The 21,510-nt window shown below is 46.4% G+C and overlaps 1 protein-coding gene across 4 annotated transcripts in view; it reads right to left on the bottom strand.

Moving 5' to 3' along the window:
* KDM1A (lysine demethylase 1A) overlaps positions 1–21,510 on the bottom strand; it is a 111,276-nt gene that overhangs the window by 37,270 nt on the left and 52,496 nt on the right. For 2 of the 4 annotated variants that reach the window (XM_063954187.1, XM_063954185.1), the window contains exons 2-6: positions 4,796–4,961; positions 4,269–4,402; positions 2,967–3,045; positions 2,719–2,811; positions 2,357–2,463 (exon numbers count right to left, since the gene is read on the bottom strand). In XM_063954187.1, coding sequence (XP_063810257.1) covers positions 2,357–2,463; positions 2,719–2,811; positions 2,967–3,045; positions 4,269–4,402; positions 4,796–4,961 — 579 coding nt within the window. Of the gene's footprint in view, positions 1–2,356; positions 2,464–2,718; positions 2,812–2,966; positions 3,046–4,268; positions 4,403–4,789; positions 4,962–21,510 lie in introns of all 4 variants that reach the window. The other 2 variants (XM_063954186.1, XM_063954184.1) reach the window with 1 other exon arrangement.

Below are 21,510 nucleotides of genomic sequence, written 5' to 3'. Positions count from 1 at the left end.
TGAACTATTTGACCAGCCCAAGCGACAATAGCCTTATTAACCCAAGCACTGATAATCGTAGGTCTTTGTGATGCTCCCGCAGCCAAAGAGATAATTTTAGTGCCGTATCCAACTTACGATCTGACACATCCTTTAGTGTAGTTACGTTTGGTATTGGTAAGATGGTCGTCTTTGACAGTCTAGCCACGGAGGCATCTACAATCGGTGCAACCTCCCATTTGGCCATGACTCCCTTGGGTAGTGGATAATTAGCCGTGAACGTTTTGGGAATTTGGAAGCATCTATCCGGCTGCTTCCATGCTTCTCCCATTTGATCTTGGAGAGTCTGAGGAATCGGAAAAACTGTTGCTTGTGGTTTCTGAGACTTAAATAGATCAAAGACTTCAGGCTCCTTAACTACTACTTCTTTGAAGTTAAGGACCTGTTTTAAAGCTTCAATAAGGTATTCCAGCCCCTTTACCTCAGCACCCTCCTCCTGAGAACTGATATCAATTATCGCCTCAACTGACTCCCCCTCATCCTTATACTCCAGGAGACCCTCCTCCTCTTCCTGCAGGAGAGGGTGGGGTCTCTTTACTGCTTTACGCACATTCTTTTCTAACTGTGCTGCCGGAGTAATTCTAATTAGGAATTCCTCCATAGTATTGGAAAAACCTGCAGCCCATTCTAAATGTTGCTTGCGGGATTCTGCCATTTCCTTAGAAATATCTGCCAGGGCATTTTCCCATGACCCGGATGGAACACTGCTACCAGGTTGAGCGTCCATTCCCAGACATGTGTCGCACACCCCGGTGCTGCCAACATTAGTGCTTTTTTCTCACATTTTGAACATACATAACAAGTCTTTGTGGTCTTGGTTGGTGCTTTAGACGCCATGTTAAAACATACACACCAATCAGCAGTGACCTCAGCAGTAGAGCCTTTAACACTTTTCTCCCAGCCAGCGCTAGTAGAGATAACCTGTTTCCGCTTAAAACCGAAGTCCCTGCCCTGAGGTAATATACTAACACACATTATAAGCTCTATGTTCCCTCTCTAACAGGACTCTTAATATGTCCACCCCACCTCAGAGAGGATAGCGCACTCTATCTGTGCGCCTAACAGGGAAAAACAAAATGTCCGAAACTGATTTTTCTTATTCCCCTCGCAGCCCCTGATCCCAAAACATCCGGCTGCTTCCAGCGGAGACTATGTGTTAGCCCGTCCTGCGCGCCCACAGGGAGCCCCCATTACCTCAGTGTCTCTCTTATCAGCGCGCCTTCTCTTGTAATCACTGCCGTCTGCGCACCTGACTCTCTCTCCCCCTGCTGGATGCGCTGTGACCGCTGCTCCGAGCCTCCCGTTCTGGCTGCCTGCGCAGCTCTGCCGCCGGCTGCTTTAGCAGTGACCTCAGCGGCTCTATTCAGCCATCTGTGTGTCTGCTAAATGCCCGCGGGGAGAGTAATACCTGCTGCTGGGGGGATTAGCCGCCTTGCTGCGTGCAATGCCTCCCCCTGCCCAGTTACTCACTGCTTGCCGATCCTCTGGGTGAGATGCTGGTCCCTTCCACCGGGATCTTTGTCTCACTACATACTGATAAGTATAGATTGTGGAAGCCTTCACCCTCTTTTCAGACAGGCTGGATCGGCCCACTTGTAAAATTAGAAGAGAAAAAAACTTTTGTGGAGCAAGAGCTCCTTTCCAGTGCTGCTACCTATAGCACAATTTTTCAAACTGGAGGGATGTAGGGGCGTGAAGGGGGAGGAGCCAGCTATGCATAATTTTTTTTATTATAACATTGTGCTATCTCCGGTCTGCATCCTTCACACCCCAGCTGTCTAGATCTCCAGTGTCCCCTAGTGGATGATAGAGAAATAAAGAGATAATAAAGCTAGATTGTCGTGAAAAATCCACAGCAACTGATCCCTCAGCCCTGTTATCACTCAGTTAGGCCCTAAGTGAATATAGCAAGGCAGAGTGGAGTGGGCTGGCAGTGACAAACCAGAGATTTGGGGGGAAATTACATTTCACAGAAGTGGGCAGTTTAGCCAAATACAAATCTAAGAACATACAGATGTAGCCTGCGATGCAGCTTGCTGCATGGCGTGCCAGGCTGAGACTATTCACAGCTGGCGATCGCTGAATTAATCCCATTAGGAATTAATGGTGCAATCACCGGCTGCAAACTGATGCAGCATGGCATGCCATGCTGAAAGCAGTGTTGTAGCTTGCTGCATCGCAGCAAAGATGAGCATGGCTACATCTATACCACATAAACTAAAAGCAAGAAAATACTTATATATTCCAAGACAGGCTGCAGATGCATATTAATGACTGCAGTGACACATACTCTGATATATACGTAGTGAGTACTTACCCTAGCCTCTAACAGAGTAACATCCATGCCAAAACTTTGTAACTGGCGAGCTGCCGCTAGACCAGACACTCCAGAGCCAATAATTATTACCTTGCCTGTTTTCTTAGCTAAGAAGGACAAATAACCAAGTGTCAAACTTTAGCATCGAATAAAATCTTTACTCAAATTATTATTTATATTCTTTCATGCCAAGTCAATAAGGCATCTACTTGCAAATAAGGAGTATCCTTCCCAAGCCACCTTATAAAGAATGTCACTTTTACAATCTTCAGTTATGTGAAGAGGACATGTAACAGACATCATTTAAGGTGTATTTTATTTGGACTATTAATTTTCAAATTAGGAAAACCATGATTACTCACTTGGTAAAGGCTTCAATCTTTTGTAGACGCCAAAGTTTATTAACCCATGTCTTTCAAGATAGCAGTGTATCCTGTGAACCAGCACAGAATCGCCTAAATAAAATCAGACATACAATAAAAAATTGGAGTGACAACATGTTCACAATTCAAAGCATAGTTTTCCATTTAGGTTACAGAAGGATCTTATGTAATAATTAAATGTAATATAAAAAATAAATAAGATTAAATTCAAATGAACATGGACCTACTATTATAAGGTGCTTCTAGCTGCTGAAGTGTAGCCTCAAACGTCAGTTGAACCTTTGGGTTGTCTAACCACAATTGCAACTATATAAAATAATGGGAGACAATTTTCTTAGCTGCATTATTATAGTTTTTTTTATTACTGTGAAAATAAAAAAGTATTATTTAAAACTAACAAAAAAACAAACAAACCACCATTCCAAACACAAAGGTAAATCAAGATCAGATTTTACAATCTAGTGCTTTATAAATAAACCCCATGGAACTGTGGCCGTATAAAATATTTCACATAATAACCCAAGGCCGTTGTCAGGGCCGTCTTTTCGTATGGGCTCAATGGGCACTTGCCCAATGGCCCCAGGAGTATAAGGGTCCTAGGCGGATTGCTGAGGGTCCCCTCTTTCCAGGGGTACCAGATTTTTGATAATCGGACCTGGGGAACCGGAGATATCCTACTTCAAAGTAGTGGTCCCCATCCAAGCCTGTTAATTGCTCTTCCCAGACAGATATCTTGGGTTCTGTTTGATTTATAGTTTTTCTGAGGGGATCCGCCAAAAGCTGGGACGCTCCCTTTTTGGTGGACACTGGCAGCTTTTCTCTACTATACCCAGAACCAGAGATATAAGCCTTCCAGCAGCTGGTTCCTCCTGCTCCAGCTCCACACGCCTGGTAAACAGTTTTATATTTTCTTTGATGGATTGCTCTGGCTCCTGAACTCTGATCCCCAAGTCCCCAACACCTCCTGACAGGAGGGACTCTAGTGTTTTATCCCATTCAAAGCTAAGAAATCTATTTCCAGGAACTGGAGATATCTGCAGTCAAGCAAGCTTCTCTCCCTCCAGAAAATGATGAATATTAAGCCCCCTCCACTATCCACCCTTCTCCTGCGTATTAAACACCCCCTACCACCCTGGAAGTCATGTACCAAGGCCCCTTCATTCAGCCCAATGCCCCCTTCTACAGTGTAGTGTTCTCCCTCCCGCCCCATCTCCCACCATCTGTGCAGTAAAGGAGTAATTAGCAGAAATTACTGCTCCAGGTCCTACATGCTGAGCAGAAGATAGAATACGCCCTACTGCCCGCGGGAAATCAAAGCTGCTGTTGATAGCACCCCCAACCACTACCGCTGGAGGATAGGTAGGGGCCCCAGTGCATTGTTGTGCCCAGGGGCCCACACTGCTGTTAAGACGGTCCTGGCCGTTGTCATTGTGCAGATTTTTGCTAAAACAAGTAAGTCTCATAATTTTTGTCCTGAATGCCTAGCTTCTACGGACATTCGTCCAGACCAGATGCATAGTGACACTTACAGTACGATTCCGGATGTAAAGGAAGACCTTCTGAGTTGGTTGTGGGCCACTGATAATATCGGGGAAGCACGCCGCCTCTTGGGAAGTCATTCTATCATGTGGAAGTCTGCTCTGAAAGGCCGCACCTTCCACACCTGAACATATAAATATTTCAGCACAGACATCTGCCAGGTGTATTTCCCTTTAATGATAAGGAACTATATTATGCAAGCCCCACTTATCCTTCACATAGAAATAAACAAAACCCCTTGTTCAAAAATATGAAATGTTGATCCAGGTTTTTTCCAGAATCTTTTACATTCAATTAAATTTTTTTTTTTTTTTTTTTACATTTTGCAAATGGATCTGCTAATTTTATCAATACGTCTTTGTATTCAAGGGGCATACAAAGTTACTTAATCCCAAAGTGACGTGGTTACGGATGAAAAGATTTTAAAACAGATTACATTAAAGGATGATACAAATAATTACAACTAAACTACAACACACAAACATTGAATAGTAAAGGAAAGGTTTCTGACCGTTACCTGAAGGCTCTTCCGGTTCACTGTCAATCTCTTCCTCGGGAGGAGCTTGTGGAGGGGGTGGTGGCACTTTCTTCTCCCTCTCGGCTTTTGCATTCCTCTCCTCTTCAGAGTAATATTCATCTTCAGAAAGGTTGGCAAGGCTTTCATCCATCTCTCTGTACTCCACCTAGAAATATAAAAACAAAACCTATTACCCCTCAATGTACTTCAGTTCAAAGTAAAAATGTATATAGACAAGTACAACACAGCAAAATAAAAGGTTAATAGTAAATATGCACAGTGCAGCATGTAGTAAAAGTTCTGCAATACTGTAGAGTAAAGGGGGGTACACACGGAGAGATCAGTGTTTAAAATCTAAGCAATCTGACTAGATTGCTTAGATTTTAAGCACGGATCTGCCTCATGTATCTCCCCAGCGATAGCGATGCGCAGGGGCCTGCATGGCTCAATCTAGCGGTTCGCTCTCTTCAGCGCTGTGTGAAGTGAGCGCCCCCCCCCCCCGTCGCTCAGCACATTGCGCTGTGCTGAGCGGGGGGAGAGATGTGTGCGGAGCAGTCTGTGTTAAGATCGCTCAGCACACATCTCTCCCATCAGTACCCCCCCCCTTAACAGGGCTTCCATTCCTTAGACAATCTGGGTTTCTTATAGAAGTATGTTTACTAAGCATTTTCACTCAATATTTAGCGAATACATAGGCCTGTAACTTGGAACCCCTACTATGCCCTTAAAAAGGCATGAACAAGGCATTGATACATTTGACAGGTTATAAATTTAAGAGTATACAAATACTTTTGTAATTTCTAACTGATATTTATTGGGCTTGATTTCTTTTTTAATAAAAGTCTAACTGGTATTTAAGCATATTTAATGGCCTTGAGTATAGACATATCTTAACATCACAAACTCTTGGACATTTCAGGGAGATTACACCCATAGTTATGAAGTTACCTGTGCTAATCCCTGAGGGGGAAATTCAATTGTTTTATCACTCCCATCTTAAGTGACACATGAGATAATCAATTGTTTTTGAGCACCCATCATTTATCGCCTCCTGAGGTGCGATAAATGATGGGCGCTTTAACTGCAGGACTCACAGAAGTTTGCACTGAAATGGCTGCTTTATGTGCTTGATCCTGGTGCAAAGGAATACGACACTGGGCACCCAACAATTTTATAGCTCCTGTCACCTTAGACGGAAGTGAGAATACAATTCAATACTCCCTAAATTCCTACGGTGTATGCAACAGAGGACCTAATTCAGACATGATCGCAGCAGCAAAAATTTTCTCTAATGGTCAAAACTATGTGCACTGCAGGTGGGGCAAATATAACATGTGCAGAGAAAGTTAGATTTGGGTGGGGTGTGTTCAAACTGAAATCTAAACTGCAGTATAAAAATAAAGCAGCCTAAAAATAAAGCAGCCAGTATTTACCCTGCACAGAAACAATATAACCTACCCAAATCTAATTCTCTCTGCACATGTTGTATCTGCCCCACCAGCAGTGCACATGGTTTTGCCCATCAGTGAAAGATTTTGCTTTTGCGATCAGGTCTGAATTAGGCCCTAATACTTTAATTCTAGTTGTGAAAACATGAAAATATTGGTTTTGGAAGTGGTAAAATAGGACTTTGAAAATAGGAAACTGGGGTACATTTAGTACCATGGGGTATAGACAGGTCCACTAGGAGCCATGGGCACTTTAAGAATTGGATAGTGTGGGCTGGCTTCTCCCTCTATGCCCCTCCTACCAGACTCAGTCTAGTAAACTGTGCCCGAGGAGACGTACATACTGTGAGAGAAGGATTGATAAGGACAGTGGCGAGATTCCGAACCAGCACACACAAGAGGAAAGCCAAACTAACCAAACTTCAAACAGGAACAGCAACGGCTGAACCAGCATTACTTAACCAAGCAACAGTGCAGGAAGAACGAAGCACTGAGCGGGCGCCCAGTATACTGTACTGACTACGAGAAAAGGATTTACCGGTAGGTAATTAAAATCCAATTTTCTCTTACGTCCTAGAGGATACTGGGGTCCATTTAGTACCATGGTGATGTACCAAAGCTCCCAAACCGGGTGGGAGAGTGCTGAGGTTCCTGCAGAAACGATTGACCAAACTGAAGGTCATCAGAGGCCAAAGTATGAAACTTGTAAAACTTTGCAAACGTGTTCGAACCTGATCAAGTAGCTTCTCGGCAGAGCTGTAAAGCAGAGACACCCCAGGCAGCCGCCCAGGAAGAACCCACCGACATAGTAGGCTTGTACAGATTTTGGACACGGCAAACCTGCCGTGGAATAAGCATGCTGGATAGTAAGCCTGATCCAGCGAGCAATTGTCTGCTTTGCAGCAGGACACCAAATCATATTGGGATCATAAAGAACAAACAGAGAGTCCGTCTTTCTGTGACGAGCAGTTCTTTTCACATACACCTTCAAAGCCCTCACGACATCCAAAGACCATGAAGTAGCAGAGGTGTCGGTGACAACTGGAACCACAATAGGTTGGATGATGTGAAACGCAGACACCACTTTAGGAAGAAACTGCTGATGAGTTATGAGTCAAGCTCTATCCTCATGGAAAATTAAATAGGGACTTTTGTGAGACAAAGCCCCCAGCTCCGACACATGTCTTGCTGAAGCCAAGGCCAACAATGACGGTCTTCCACGTAAGATATTTCACGTCCACCTCCTGTAACGGCTCAAACCAGTCCGATTAGAGGAAATGCAGCATTACATCAAGATTCCAAGGTGCCGTGGGAGGCACAAAGGGAGGTTGGATGTGCAGAACACCTTTCAAGAACGACTGGACCTCAGGGAGAGAAGCCAATTGTTTCTGAAAGAAAATGGATAAGGCTGAAATCTGGACTTTTATGGAGCCCAGACATAGGCCCACATCGACTCCTGCTTGTAGAAAAGTAGATGAAATTCCAACGCAGAAAATTTTCTGCTCTCACACCAAGAGACTGTCGAAGTCAGAAAATATTACAACACACACATTACGTACAAACACCACATAGATGGCCTCCGTGTGCGTACGTATTCGGCTGTGCGTGCACATATTCGCAAATTGCGTATGGTCGCTCCCGCGGTCCTGCGCATTAGAGCGTGGTATGAGTAATTACAGTGGAATTTGTACTCGCATGGAAAAGCCACAAAGACATATCATAAATCTAATCTATATATTGCATAAATCCCACACTGTCTGCTTCCTTTTCTAAATAGCATGAAGATCGGTCACACATAAATTAAAACTCCCAGAGACTAAAATACAACGGCCTTATTTACACTAAGCTTTGAAATTCTATGAAGAAGGCAAACACCTTTGTTTACTAGGGTAGCCGAGTTTCTATTTAAAGCAATAAGAACTGGATTGTCATTGTCTCACACCTGAAGACAAAACAAACAAAGAGACAATACCCAGAAACCCAGGCTGATAGAAACTCAATTAGCAATAGCTAACAAAAATACAAACCAGACATTTAGAAATCTGAGATACGAACATTCATAGTCTAAACCTAAACTCTTGGAGATGTATGTGTTTGTGTATATATATATATATATATATATATATATATATATAATTCCTAACAAATTGTAATAGCAGGAGTGTGTGTGTGTGTATATATATATATATATATATATATATATATATATATATATATATGTGTGGATATATGTATATCTTGAGGATGGAAATAGATAATCATATCATGTGTGGGATCATATTGTTCAGAGTCACGTAAACATTAATCTGGTGGGAATAAGAATATTACTATATATTACCACATTAAGTTATTAATAATACCAGATTTATGTATGATTAATGTGATGGGTTTAACTGGTCATGGGGCGGGAACTTAGATGCAAACAACAGAAACCACATCTCAAGTCCTAGCCATCGCCCACTTCTTGAGCTGACCAATGATCTCCGGTGCACAGGATATGTCCCACCCCCGAACCAATGGAAAAAGAGCACACAGTGTCTATTGTATTATGTTTTGATCTACTGTATAAAGAGCCAGCTGCATGCCAGGTCACTATCACAGACTCTGAAGGTCATCACCCTTAATGACTGAGTACCGGACCGGGAAGCGCAGGCGAAACCAAAAGTATGTACCATTGACTGTAGCCATTATTCTGTTGTATTGTATTGCTTTGTTATTGTAACCCCCTTTCAGTAACAATATGTTGTGGTGTCGGAACCCGGCATTTTAAATACAAATCTGGTGTCGTGTTTTCCTTCCCTGCTAAGGTTTAAAGTATATTACTATCGCATGCATAGCTGTTAAGGGTTCACGGTGTATCTTTGGGTGTGTACGCGCGGAGTGTACTTTGTACAGCCAGCGTGGCATTTGTACGCAAAGTCCGTACACGGTACGGGACTCTGTACGCTAATGGTGTAATAAGTACGTAGATTGTGGATTAAGTATAGCGGCCGCAGCGGCTTCATTTAAAGTATATGAAATGTCTTTTTAAAGTGTTGCTTTTAGTCCTGTATGTAAATCAGCGTTTACAAGACGTATTTCTTCCAAATACGATGGTAATGCTTAGACTACTTATTCTCTTTAGAATTCTTGGGATCAGAGGAAGTGGAGGAAACACGTACACCCTCTGATAGACCCATGGAGTCGTCAGGGCGTCTACTGCCACCGCCTGTGGGTCTCGACCTGGAACAATACCGCTTGAGCTTCTTGTTGAGACGAGAGGCCATCATGTCGATCTGTGGATATCCCCATCGACTTGTCAAGCACCTAAACACCTCCGGGTGAAGGCCCCACTCCCCCGGGTGCAGGTCGTGTCTGCTGAGGAACTCTACTTTCCAATTGCCTACTCCCGGAATGAAGAACACGGACTACGCCACAGCGCTTCTCTCTGCCCAGAGGAGAATTCTTGACACATCTGACATTGCTGCTCTGCTTTTCGTTCTGCCCTGTCTGTTTATGTACGTTACTGCCGTCACATTGTCCGACTGGACCTGAATGGCCTAATCTTGAAGAGGATGTGAGGCCTGCAGAAGGGCGTTGTATATGGCCCTGAGTTCCAGAATGTTGATTGGAAGGACGACTTCCTGACTGGATCATCTTCCTTGAAACTGCTCCCCCTGAGTGACTGCTCCCCAACCTCTGAGGCTTGCGTCTGTGGTTAACAGAATACAATTCTGAATTCCGAACCTCGATGAGGTGAGAAGTCTGTAGCCACCACAGAAGGGAGATCCTGGCTTTTGGCGACAGACGGATACTCTGGTGCATGTGAAGATGTGATCCGGACCATTTGTCCAAATCATTGTACACAGCTGCTGGGGTGGCCCAGAGACTCACTATTGCATATGCGTGGATCACAAAAGCCATTGCAAAATGGTCAGGTAACCTAATTGAGGGGTTACAAAGCAAATGGGTTTAGGATAAATGACAATAAGCAGGCGCCTGAATCAAATAACAAAGATGTAGCAATACATTCCTTATATGATGAAGGGTCTCTTCATAGTTCCATTCTCTTTTGACAGATGAATTCTCATCATGTGGGAAAAGATTAGAAATACATCATGTGTAGTACAATTAATTTAATAAAATGACATACACATACATAAAACTCAAAGGAAGATAAAAGATAGATCCCCCAGTTCTGGTACATATGGTTCTGATAGCACAATTACCAGAGTTCGTTGAGAACTGGTGTGAAGCAGCTCTCAAACAGGCAAGAAGGTAAAAAGTCACCAGATGGTCTTCCTGGGTAGACAGTCTGTGAATGCCCTCGGGTAACAAGTGTTGCAGTCCAAACGATCAGAAAATCGGGGTCCAGATAATCAGCCGACGCGTTTCGACCCAAGTGCTCTGGGTCTTTCTCACGGCAGAATGAAAGTCTTTGCAACAGAACTAGCTTATATACCCCCTAAAGTTAATCCCCTACCTCTGTCCAATAAACCTCTATGGGCTAATCAAAAGATCTCAATATTCCTTTATATACTATTTAGAGGTGCATCCATATGTCAATCACATATATGCATGACCAGTGGTTAAACCAGATGGAAACCACACCCCATGTCTCTGAATGCGCGGGATCTCAAACTCGCGGCGACGTCATCTCCTTGGCAACCAACGTGCTGCCGGAAGTCGTCATGTCAGATCCGCCGGCGGCTCCCCCGCATCGATTCCCCTAGCAGCCATACCAAGGCACTCCCGGAAGCTGCCATACGGAGTCCGCTGGCATCATCCCCACGGCGACTCCGCTGCTATGGCAACCTGTGAGGCGTCCCCGCAGTTGACTCCTCACCGCACACACAGGACCCGTAACGTCACATCCGTTTTAACAGCTTCTCCCGGCCTGCCGTCTCCATAATGCATTGTTGCCATAGCGATCGCTACAAACAAGTGAACACTCCCCATAGTCCAGGAAGCCTAAGTCTTTCCATTGTTCTTAATGAGGTCTAAAAAACAGACAAAAAGCATGCGATGTATATTAAGTATGAACAATAAAAACCTTCAAAAGAGTATGTGAAATCTGAGAAATACAGCAGCATATGGTTAAACAAAAATGTCATAAAAACCACTAACAAATGCATGTAGAAATATCAAGAAAGGGTTGGAGACCCATGCCCTCTCCAGCCATTTCAAAACGGTTCATAATTGTTCGGTCTCAAATATTGTGAGATTTGCTGGAATTAAATTGGTGAGGTGCAATTCTCACCAAAAGGATAGTGCCTCCCTACTAGCTAAATGCGAAATGAAACTGATTTTTTATTTTAACACTCTTCACCCGCTAGGCATTAATAAAGACTTTGAATTAAAGTGTTTTTTATGACATTTTTTAACATTGAATTATATGCTGCTTTATTCATCAAATTTTACATACTCTTTGGAATGTTTTCATTGTATACACTCATTTTTATCACATGATTTCTGTCTGTTTTTAGATTTTATTAAGAGTATTGGAAAAATCTAAGCTTCCTGGACTATGGGGAGTATGCATTTGTTAGTGGTTTTTATGACCTTTTTTTAACCATATGCTGCTGTATTTCTCAGATTTCACATACTCTTTTGAAGGTTTTTATTGTTCATACTTAATATACATCGCATGCTTTTTGTCTGTTTTTTAGACCTCATTAAGAACAATGGAAAGACTTGGGCTTCCTGGACTATGGGGAGTGTTCACTTGTTTGTAGCGATCGCTATGGCAACAATGCATTATGGAGACGGCAGGCCGGGAGAAGCTGTTAAATCGGATGTGACGTTACGGGTCCTGTGTGTGCGGTGAGGAGTCAACTGCGGGGACGCCTCACAGGTTGCCATAGCAGCGGAGTCGCCGTGGGGATGATGCCAGCGGACTCCGTATGACAGCTTCCAGGAGTGCCTTGGTATGGCTGCTAGGGGAAACGATGCGGGGGAGCCACCAGCGGATCTGACATGACGACTTCCGGCAGCACGTTGGTTGCCAAGGAGATGACGTCGCCGCGAGTTTGAGATCCCACGCATTCAGAGACACGGGGCGTGGTTTCCATCTGGTTTAACCACTGGTCATGCATATATGTGATTGACATATGGATGCACCTCTAAATAGTATATAAAGGAATATTGAGATCTTTTGATTGGCCCATAGAGGTTTATTGGACAGAGGAAGGGGATTGGCTTTAGGGGGTATATAAGCTAGTTCTGTTGCAAAGACTTTCATTCTGCCTTGAGAAAGACCCAGAGCACTTGGGTCGAAACGCGTCAGCTGATTATCTGGACCCCGTTTTTCTGGTCGTTTGGACTGCAACACTTGTTACCCGAGGGCATTCACAGACTGTCTACCCGGGAAGACCATCTGGTGACTTTTTATCTTCTTGCCTGTTTGAGAGCTGCTTCACACCAGTTCTCAACGAACTCTGGTAATTGTGCTATCAGAACCATATGTACCAGAACTGGGGGATCTATCTTTTATTGCGTCTTCCTTTGAGTTTTATGTATGTGTATGTCATTTTATTTAATTAATTGTACTACACATGATGTATTTCTAATCTTTTCCCACATGGTGAGAATTCATCTGTCAAAAGGGAATGGAACTATGAAGAGACCCTTCATCATATAAGGAATGTATTGCTACATCTTTGTTATTTGATTCAGGCGCCAGCTTATTGTCATTTATCCTAAACCCATTTGCTTTGCACTACTGTTGAGGTGTTTGGAGAGACACTGATTTTGGTTATTTGATTTAGTAGGCAGCCTTAGTGCGCAGTCTTTTCACCACTCTTCCTTTTTTTGCCATAATTGAGGGGTTAGATCCCTTATCTAGGGGGGATGTTGTCTTACTCCTGCAGCATATACAGGACTCTGCGAACTTTATGGTGGAAGCCATAAAGGAAATAGGCATGCCACCGCTATGGCAGTGTCAGCATGCAGAGGCTTGTGGCTACGCCAGTGGACTGCTGACGCGGATTCCAGGAAAGGCGTGGAAGGCCTACCATTCACAGGAGAGTCCTTGTTCGGAGATCAATTAGACAAATGGATCTCCACAGCTACTGCGGGTAAGTCTACGTATCTTCCTTCCACAGCCCCCCCCCAACCAGGAAGACTTATTCAGCTTCTAAGTTACAGTCCTTTCGGACCGCCAAGTTCAAGGGCAAATCCAGAGGTGCTTCTACGTCCTCCAGTGGCGCAAGGTGTAAACCAGCAACAGCAGGTGCTCAGAAACAGAGCTCAGGCTCTGCTTCCTCAAAGATTTCAGTATGACGGTGGACCGCAATGCCTGGAAGGCTGTCAGTTGGGAGCTCGCCTACAATTCTTCAGTCAAATCTGGTCAAATTCGTGCCAGGATCCCTGGGTCATAGATCTTATTTCCCAGGGCTACAGACTGGAGTTCCAAGAGCTCCCACCTCAGATTCTTCAAATCAGGCTTGCCAGTTTCACAAAAGGCAAGTATAACTTAACAACATGCCATGCAAAAACTGGTACAGACTCACGTCATTGTTCCAGTTCCACCTCATCAGATAACAAGGGGTACTATTCCAACTTGTTTGTAATACCGAAACCGGACGGTTCGGTAAGACCAATTTTGTGTGTGTACACACTACAAACGATGTCAAACGATGTCTAGGAACAAAGTCATCACTGGAGTACAAAACCACACAATATCGCCTCATCAAGACTGCATGCAGTCCGACATACACCGTTGCATGCGACCCGCGGGAGTGTGCATTGTACGTCTGATGCTGCGTACACATTATACAATATCATACAGAAACAGTGATCGCAAAAACGCGATATGGCGCGTTTTTTACCCGTTTTTGAAGACACGGGACTCCAGTATACAAAGTGGGAGGGTCACCGGGGACGCGCTCCTCATTCCGCGAATCCGTAAGGGGGATTTGTTTGATTGACATGCTGGCCTCGTGGTGAATGCTAGAAAGAGGAGGTGGAGCCAGTTCCCCCTCCTCTTTGGCGCCTGGCTGATTGCGGATGCCGGCTGACTCGCGGTGTCTGTAAGTGTATCGGGGGGGGGGGGGCGGGGGTTGTCACAGGGATGAGAGGTGCTGGCAATGTGCAGGGATCGGCGTCCGTGATCTAGTGGCTAAAGCTGGGCAAAGTGACTGGGGCTTCCCGCGGTGCCGTCTGAGGCAGTGGCCGCGCTGCCGCTCTTGCCTTTGATGTGTTCTCTCAAAGCAAGAGCGGCAGCGCGGACACTGCCTCAGACGGCACCGCGGGAAGCCCCAGTCACTTTGCCCAGCTTTAGCCACTAGATCACGGACGCCGATTCCTGCTGACGTGGTGCGCTCGAATCCCGTGAGTCTGTCCGCTATGGAGACCCGGTGAACTTGGTGGCGGTAATGTATAGCTGCGGCCGTGACGCGTGTTAGTCACGGCCGTGTCAGTCACTATGCCTGGGTTTGCTACTACTGCACCCATCCTGCTACCACCACTACTGCACCCATCCTGCCCCCTGCTACCACCACTACTGCACCCATCCTGCCCCCTGCTACCACCACTACTGCACCCATCCTGCCCCCTGCTACCACCACTACTGCACCCATCCTGCCCCCTGCTACCACCACTACTGCACCCATCCTGCCCCCTGCTACCACCACTACTGCACCTATCTTACCCCCTGCTACCACTACTGCACCTATCCTACCCCTACTGCACCCATCCTGCCCCCTGCTACCACCACTACTTCACCAATCCTGCCCCCTACCACTACTGCACCTATCTTACCCCCTTGCTACCACTACTGCACCTATCCTACCCCCTGCTACCACTACTGCACCTATCCTACCCCCTACTGCACCCATCCTGCCCCCTGCTACCACCACTACTGCACCCATCCTGCCCCCTACCACTACTGCACCTATCTTACCCCTGCTACCACTTCTGCACCTATCCTACCCCCTACTGCACCCATCCTGCCCCCTGCTACCACCACTACTGCACCCATCCTGCCCCCTACCACTACTGCACCTATCTTACCCACTGCTACCACTACTGCACCCATCCTGCCCCCTGCTACCACCACTACTGCACCCATCCTGCCCCCTGCTACCACCACTACTGCACCTATCTTACCCCCTGCTACCACTACTGCACCTATCCTACCCCCTACTGCACCCATCCTGCCCCCTGCTACCACCACTACTGCACCCATCCTGCCCCCTGCTACCACCACTACTGCACCCATCCTGCCCCCTACCACTACTGCACCTATCTTACCCCTGCTACCACTTCTGCACCTATCCTACCCCCTACTGCACCCATCCTGCCCCCTGCTACCACCACTACTGCACCCATCCTGCCCCCTACCACTACTGCACCTATCTTACCCACTGCTACCACTACTGCACCCATCCTGCCCCCTGCTACCACCACTACTGCACCCATCCTGCCCCCTGCTACCACCACTACTGCACCTATCTTACCCCCTGCTACCACTACTGCACCTATCCTACCCCCTACTGCACCCATCCTGCCCCCTGCTACCACCACTACTGCACCCATCCTGCCCCCTGCTACCACCACTACTGCACCCATCCTGCCCCCTGCTACCACCACTACTGCACCCATCCTGCCCCCTGCTACCACCACTACTGCACCTATCTTACCCCCTGCTACCACTACTGCACCTATCTTACCCCCTGCTACCACTACTGCACCTATCCTACCCCCTACTGCACCCATCCTGCCCCCTGCTACCACCACTACTGCACCCATCCTGCCCCCTACCACTACTGCACCTATCTTACCCACTGCTACCACTACTGCACCCATCCTGCCCCCTGCTACCACTACTGCACCTATCCTACCCCCTACTACTACTGCACCCATCCTGCCCCTGCTACCACCATTATTGCTCCCATCCTGCTACCAGTACTGCACCTATCCTACCCCCTACCACTGCTGCACCTATCTTACCCCCTGCTACCACTACTGCACCTATCATACCCCCTACGACTACTGCACTCATCCTGCCCCCTACCACTGCTGCACCTATCTTACCCCTTGCTACCACTACTGCACCTATCATACCCCCTACCACTACTGCACCGATCCTGCCCCCTACCACTGCTGCACCTATCTTACCCCCTGCTACCACTACTGCACCCATCCTGCCCCCTGCTACCACTACTGCACCTATCCTACCCCCTACTACTACTGCACCCATCCTGCCCCCTGCTACCACTACTGCTCAAATCCTGCTACCAGTACTGCACCTATCCTACCCCCTTCCACCTCTACTGCACCCATTCTGTCCCACATACCCACACAGTGCCCATTATATACACCCCCATACCCACACAGTGCTCATTATTCACAATGCCCAGTATACACACCCCATCATACGCACACCCATACCACACAGCGCCCATCATACGCACACCCATACCACACAGCGCCCATCATGCGCACACCCATACCACACAGCGCCCATCATGCGCACACCCATACCACACAGCGCCCATCATGCGCACACCCATACCACACAGCGCCCATCATACGCACACCCATGCCACACAGCGCCCATCATACGCACACCCATGCCACACAGCGCCCATCATACGCACACCCATGCCACACAGCACCCATCATACGCACACCCATGCCACATAGCGCCTATCATACGCACACCCGTGCCACACAGTGCCCATTATACACACTTACAATGCTCATAGCACCCTCTATACCAACACACACGCCAACATACGCACCACCCATACCCACACAGTGCTCATTATACACCCCCCCCCCCCAGCGCCTAGCATATGGGTACTCCATACCCACAGTGCCTATGATACATCCCCCCATACACAGTGACCAGCAAACAAACTCCCATATCCACACACAGTGCTCAGCATAGACACAAACAATCCCCAAACCAAAGCAGTGCCCAGCATACGCACACACCTCGTGTTATAGCGGTAGGGCTTCAACAAGGACACAGAGAAGCTGATCTTAAAAGTTGACGGGGAGCAGGACTCACCGAATCCTGGGTACTGATGCCTCCCTACCCCTAACACTGCCTACAGCACTTCCTGCACCTAACCCCCCATTTGCCCCGCAATACTGCCATAACTGCTGTCTACCATGTGGGGTGGTCTAATGCTATGTGGGGAGGCATAAGGGGAGCTCAAAAGCATACATTGCTATGGGACCCAGAAACTGTGAAGTAGGACCCCAATTTTTTTAAAGTGAGGGGTCCCCGGGACCCACAATTTTTTCTGCTCAGCGCGATCACTGCAGAAACTAATGGGCCTACACATTAGGCAATATGCTGCCCGACGGCCGACCCGGCGGGGGGGGGGAGTGAAGTTTCTTTACTCCCCCCCCCCCCCCCCATTACCCGGCCCCATAGCAATGCCTGCTAATATGGACGAGATTGACCATATTGGCCTGCATATATAAGCAACCCGGCACCAACGATGAATGAGCGCGAGGCCGCACATCGTTCATCGTTGGTGCATACACACTGAAAGACAAGAACGATATTAATGAACGAGAACGTTCATATCGCCTAATGTGTAGGGCCTTTAACAAGATCCTTCAAATCGTAAATGATATTGCATAGTGTGTACGGGGCATAAAAGTGTAAAATACTATATAATGTGCACTAATAAAAATGTGTTATGGAGGATTACAGAAATCAGTAATAAACTATAAAAAGTACTGAATAAAAATAGAGCATTCAGTATATAACAAATAGGACGTACCATCAATGATAAAAGCAGGAATCTATCAATGGCCAATTTTTGTTCAAATGTTATAGTCACCCAACACTGAAATAATTAACCAGATCAAACTATCCAATGTATAGAAAGTTCATTTATTTTAAAATCAGGCAATTCTGTTGGAAAAAAAATAGCTGCATTTCCCAGGATGTATGTTCCCAGGATGTTTCCCATCCATATATGGCTCAGGCAAATAATTTTTTTGTTTGGTGCGGTAGGAGCCGGACCATGGTCAGAGGGCTGCTGTTCTTGGCAGCCCTAAGCTTTCTTATTTTATTTTTATAGTCTTACTGTGTTTTTGAGTGATCTTTCTTAACAGCGTCTTATACGCATATTAGAAAGAGTCGCTCCAACAACTCTCCGCCAGGTCGCAACAATGCTTACCCATGTGTACAGTGCTGTCTCGACTGGCGTCTGTGTCGGATATACTAGCAGGTCCAGCAGACGTTACCAGGCTGCGGCCGGAGCACGGGGAGAAGGTAAGGCATCGGTTCCACGTAGTCGGGGAATATGGACACAGCCGCACTGTATTGGGAGGAGACTACCAAACAGTAGCTGACGCGCCGCCACCACGGGTGCTCCAGCGCTAGGCCTTAGGGATCATAAGGCACCAAGATTAGTATGAGGCTGCGATCCTTAGGGTTGTTGTCAGTGGTGGGGAGTTAGACGCTCTCCTGGTCGACCCTCCCTCCAGTTCATGACCAGTTTCCGCGAGTCTCCCGCCATGAACGGTTGCCTTACTACCGTCTCAGACGCTACCACGAGGGGTCTCGGTCGCAGCATAGGCGGCTGCATTTGTGTTCACTAAGTGCTACCGCGAGGAGACCTGGTCGCAATACAGGAGTCTGTATGGCCGGTGCGTCTGTATGCACAGTGTGTCTGTGTTCACTAAAAGTTCCCGGAGCGGCAGTGTACACTAGTAGCGTCTCGATCCACTCAGGGTTCGCTAACGTATTGATCGATCTTGGAAGTGAGGCGAGTCTCCCTGTATCCCACTCTACTGAGTACGGGTTATACAGCACTAAATTTCTATCTACTTTGTCAGTATGAATAGTTAAGTTTAAGTGTCTATTGCATACGAGTCTGTGTACATTACTGTGGTTTTCTTTGCATTGCGTCTGAATACTTTAAGATCTGTATAAAACAGAATTCAGTAATATTTACTCCTACATACTTTCAAATGTGTTTGTAGTTGATTATGTGCTCAAAATGACTGACTGCTAGTGTGATTGCTGACTTTAATATATGTTTGTCAGTTGCTTCTTCTGGTCCTCAATGCTGGTGCATAGGTAGGGTCAGATTGATATCACTTTAGAAAGTTAAAGTGATTACAGTCACAAATTGTGTAGTACACTGTTAAAGTGCTTTATTATGTCTAAGAGCGGCAAAGGTGACGAGGGTACACTCACAGTAACGCCAACACTCATATCATGCTTGTCTTGCAAAACTGTATTATCCTCTCAGGATCTGGTACAGGATGGTTTATGTGCAAATTGTTTTGCGTTTCAGTAGATTACAAAGCAGATCCCTGTTCAACGTCACGTATAGATATCGCCCGAGGTGGATCTGTTTAAACAAACCTTGTCAAGTATAGCTGAACGGGTAATTCCTACAGCTTCGCTACCAGGAATGGGGTACACTAATAACCCATACATGCAGCTCCCTACCTACAGTATATCTTATCCCTCACCAGCTTCTCCAAAGAGACAAGCTGACAAACCAAGTGTAAAGTAAACCGTCAACTTCACAGATTACACAGGATGATTCATCTGATGATGAAAGCTCTATATAGTCTACTTCGGCATACGAAGAACAAGTAGAAGGTCTCAGCTCAGTGGATATAGCGGAGTAAATTAGAGCAATAAAGGCCATTCTATCCTTAGAGGATTCAGCAAAGCGTGTGTTAAAAACCAAGGCACCTGTATTTAAACGGCCCAAAGCAGGTAAGACTGAGTTTCCAGGTTCAGACCAGCTAACGGAAATCATGGAAGATGCTTGGGCTACACCCAGAAAAAATATAAAATTCCCAAAAAATAAGAATTTACTCACCGGTAATTCTATTTCTCGTAGTCCGTAGTGGATGCTGGGAACTCCGTAAGGACCATGGGGAATAGCGGGCTCCGAAGGAGGCTGGGCACTCTAGAAAGATTTAGGACTACCTGGTGTGCACTGGCTCCTCCCACTATGACCCTCCTCCAAGCCTCAGTTAGGACACTGTGCCCGGACGAGCTGACACAATAAGGAAGGATTTTGAATCCCGGGTAAGACTCATACCAGCCACACCAATCACACCGTACAACTCGTGATACTATATCCAGTTTGACAGTATGAAAACAACTGAGCCTCTCAACAGATGGCTCAACAATAACCCTTTAGTTAGCAATAACTATTTACAAGTATTGCAGACAATCCGCACTTGGGATGGGCGCCCAGCATCCACTACGGACTACGAGAAATAGAATTACCGGTGAGTAAATTCTTATTTTCTCTGACGTCCTAGTGGATGCTGGGAACTCCGTAAGGACCATGGGGATTATACCAAAGCTCCCAAACGGGCGGGAGAGTGCGGATGACTCTGCAGCACCGAATGAGAGAACTCCAGGTCCTCCTCAGCCAGGGTATCAAATTTGTAGAATTTTGCAAACGTGTTTGCCCCTGACCAAGTAGCTGCTCGGCAAAGTTGTAAAGCCGAGACCCCTCGGGCAGCCGCCCAAGATGAGCCCACCTTCCTTGTGGAATGGGCATTTACAGATTTTGGCTGTGGCAGGCCTGCCACAGAATGTGCAAGCTGAATTGTACTACAAATCCAGCGAGCAATAGTCTGCTTAGAAGCAGGAGCACCCAGCTTGTTGGGTGCATACAGGATAAACAGCGAGTCAGATTTTCTGACTCCAGCCGTCCTGGAAACATATATTTTCAGGGCCCTGACAACGTCTAGCAACTTGGAGTCCTCCAAATCCCTAGTAGCCGCAGGGACCACAATAGGCTGGTTCAGGTGAAACGCTAACACCACCTTAGGGAGAAACTGGGGACGAGTCCTCAATTCTGCCCTATCCATATGGAAAATCAGATAAGGGCTTTTACATGATAAAGCCGCCAATTCTGACACTCGCCTGGCTGAAGCCAAGGCCAATAACATGACCACTTTCCACGTGAGATATTTTAGATCCACGGTTTTTAGTGGCTCAAACCAATGTGATTTTAAGAAACTCACACGTTGAGATCCCAAGGTGCCACAGGAGGCACAAACGGGGGCTGAATATGCAGCACTCCTTTCACAAATGTCTGAACTTCAGGTACTGAAGCTAGTTCTTTTTGAAAGAAAATCGACAGAGCCGAGATCTGTACTTTAATGGAGCCTAGTTTTAGGCCCATATTCACTCCTGCTTGCAGGAAATGCAGAAATCGACCTAGTTGAAATTCCTCTGTTGGGGCCTTTTTGGCCTCGCACCATGCAACATATTTCCGCCATATGCGGTGATAATGATTTGCCGTAACATCTTTCCTGGCTTTAATAAGCGTAGGA

This window comes from Pseudophryne corroboree, chromosome 2 (assembly GCF_028390025.1).
Source record: "Pseudophryne corroboree isolate aPseCor3 chromosome 2, aPseCor3.hap2, whole genome shotgun sequence".
Taxonomy (NCBI): domain Eukaryota; kingdom Metazoa; phylum Chordata; class Amphibia; order Anura; family Myobatrachidae; genus Pseudophryne; species Pseudophryne corroboree.
This window is presented reverse-complemented; position numbering and strand designations above follow the sequence as displayed.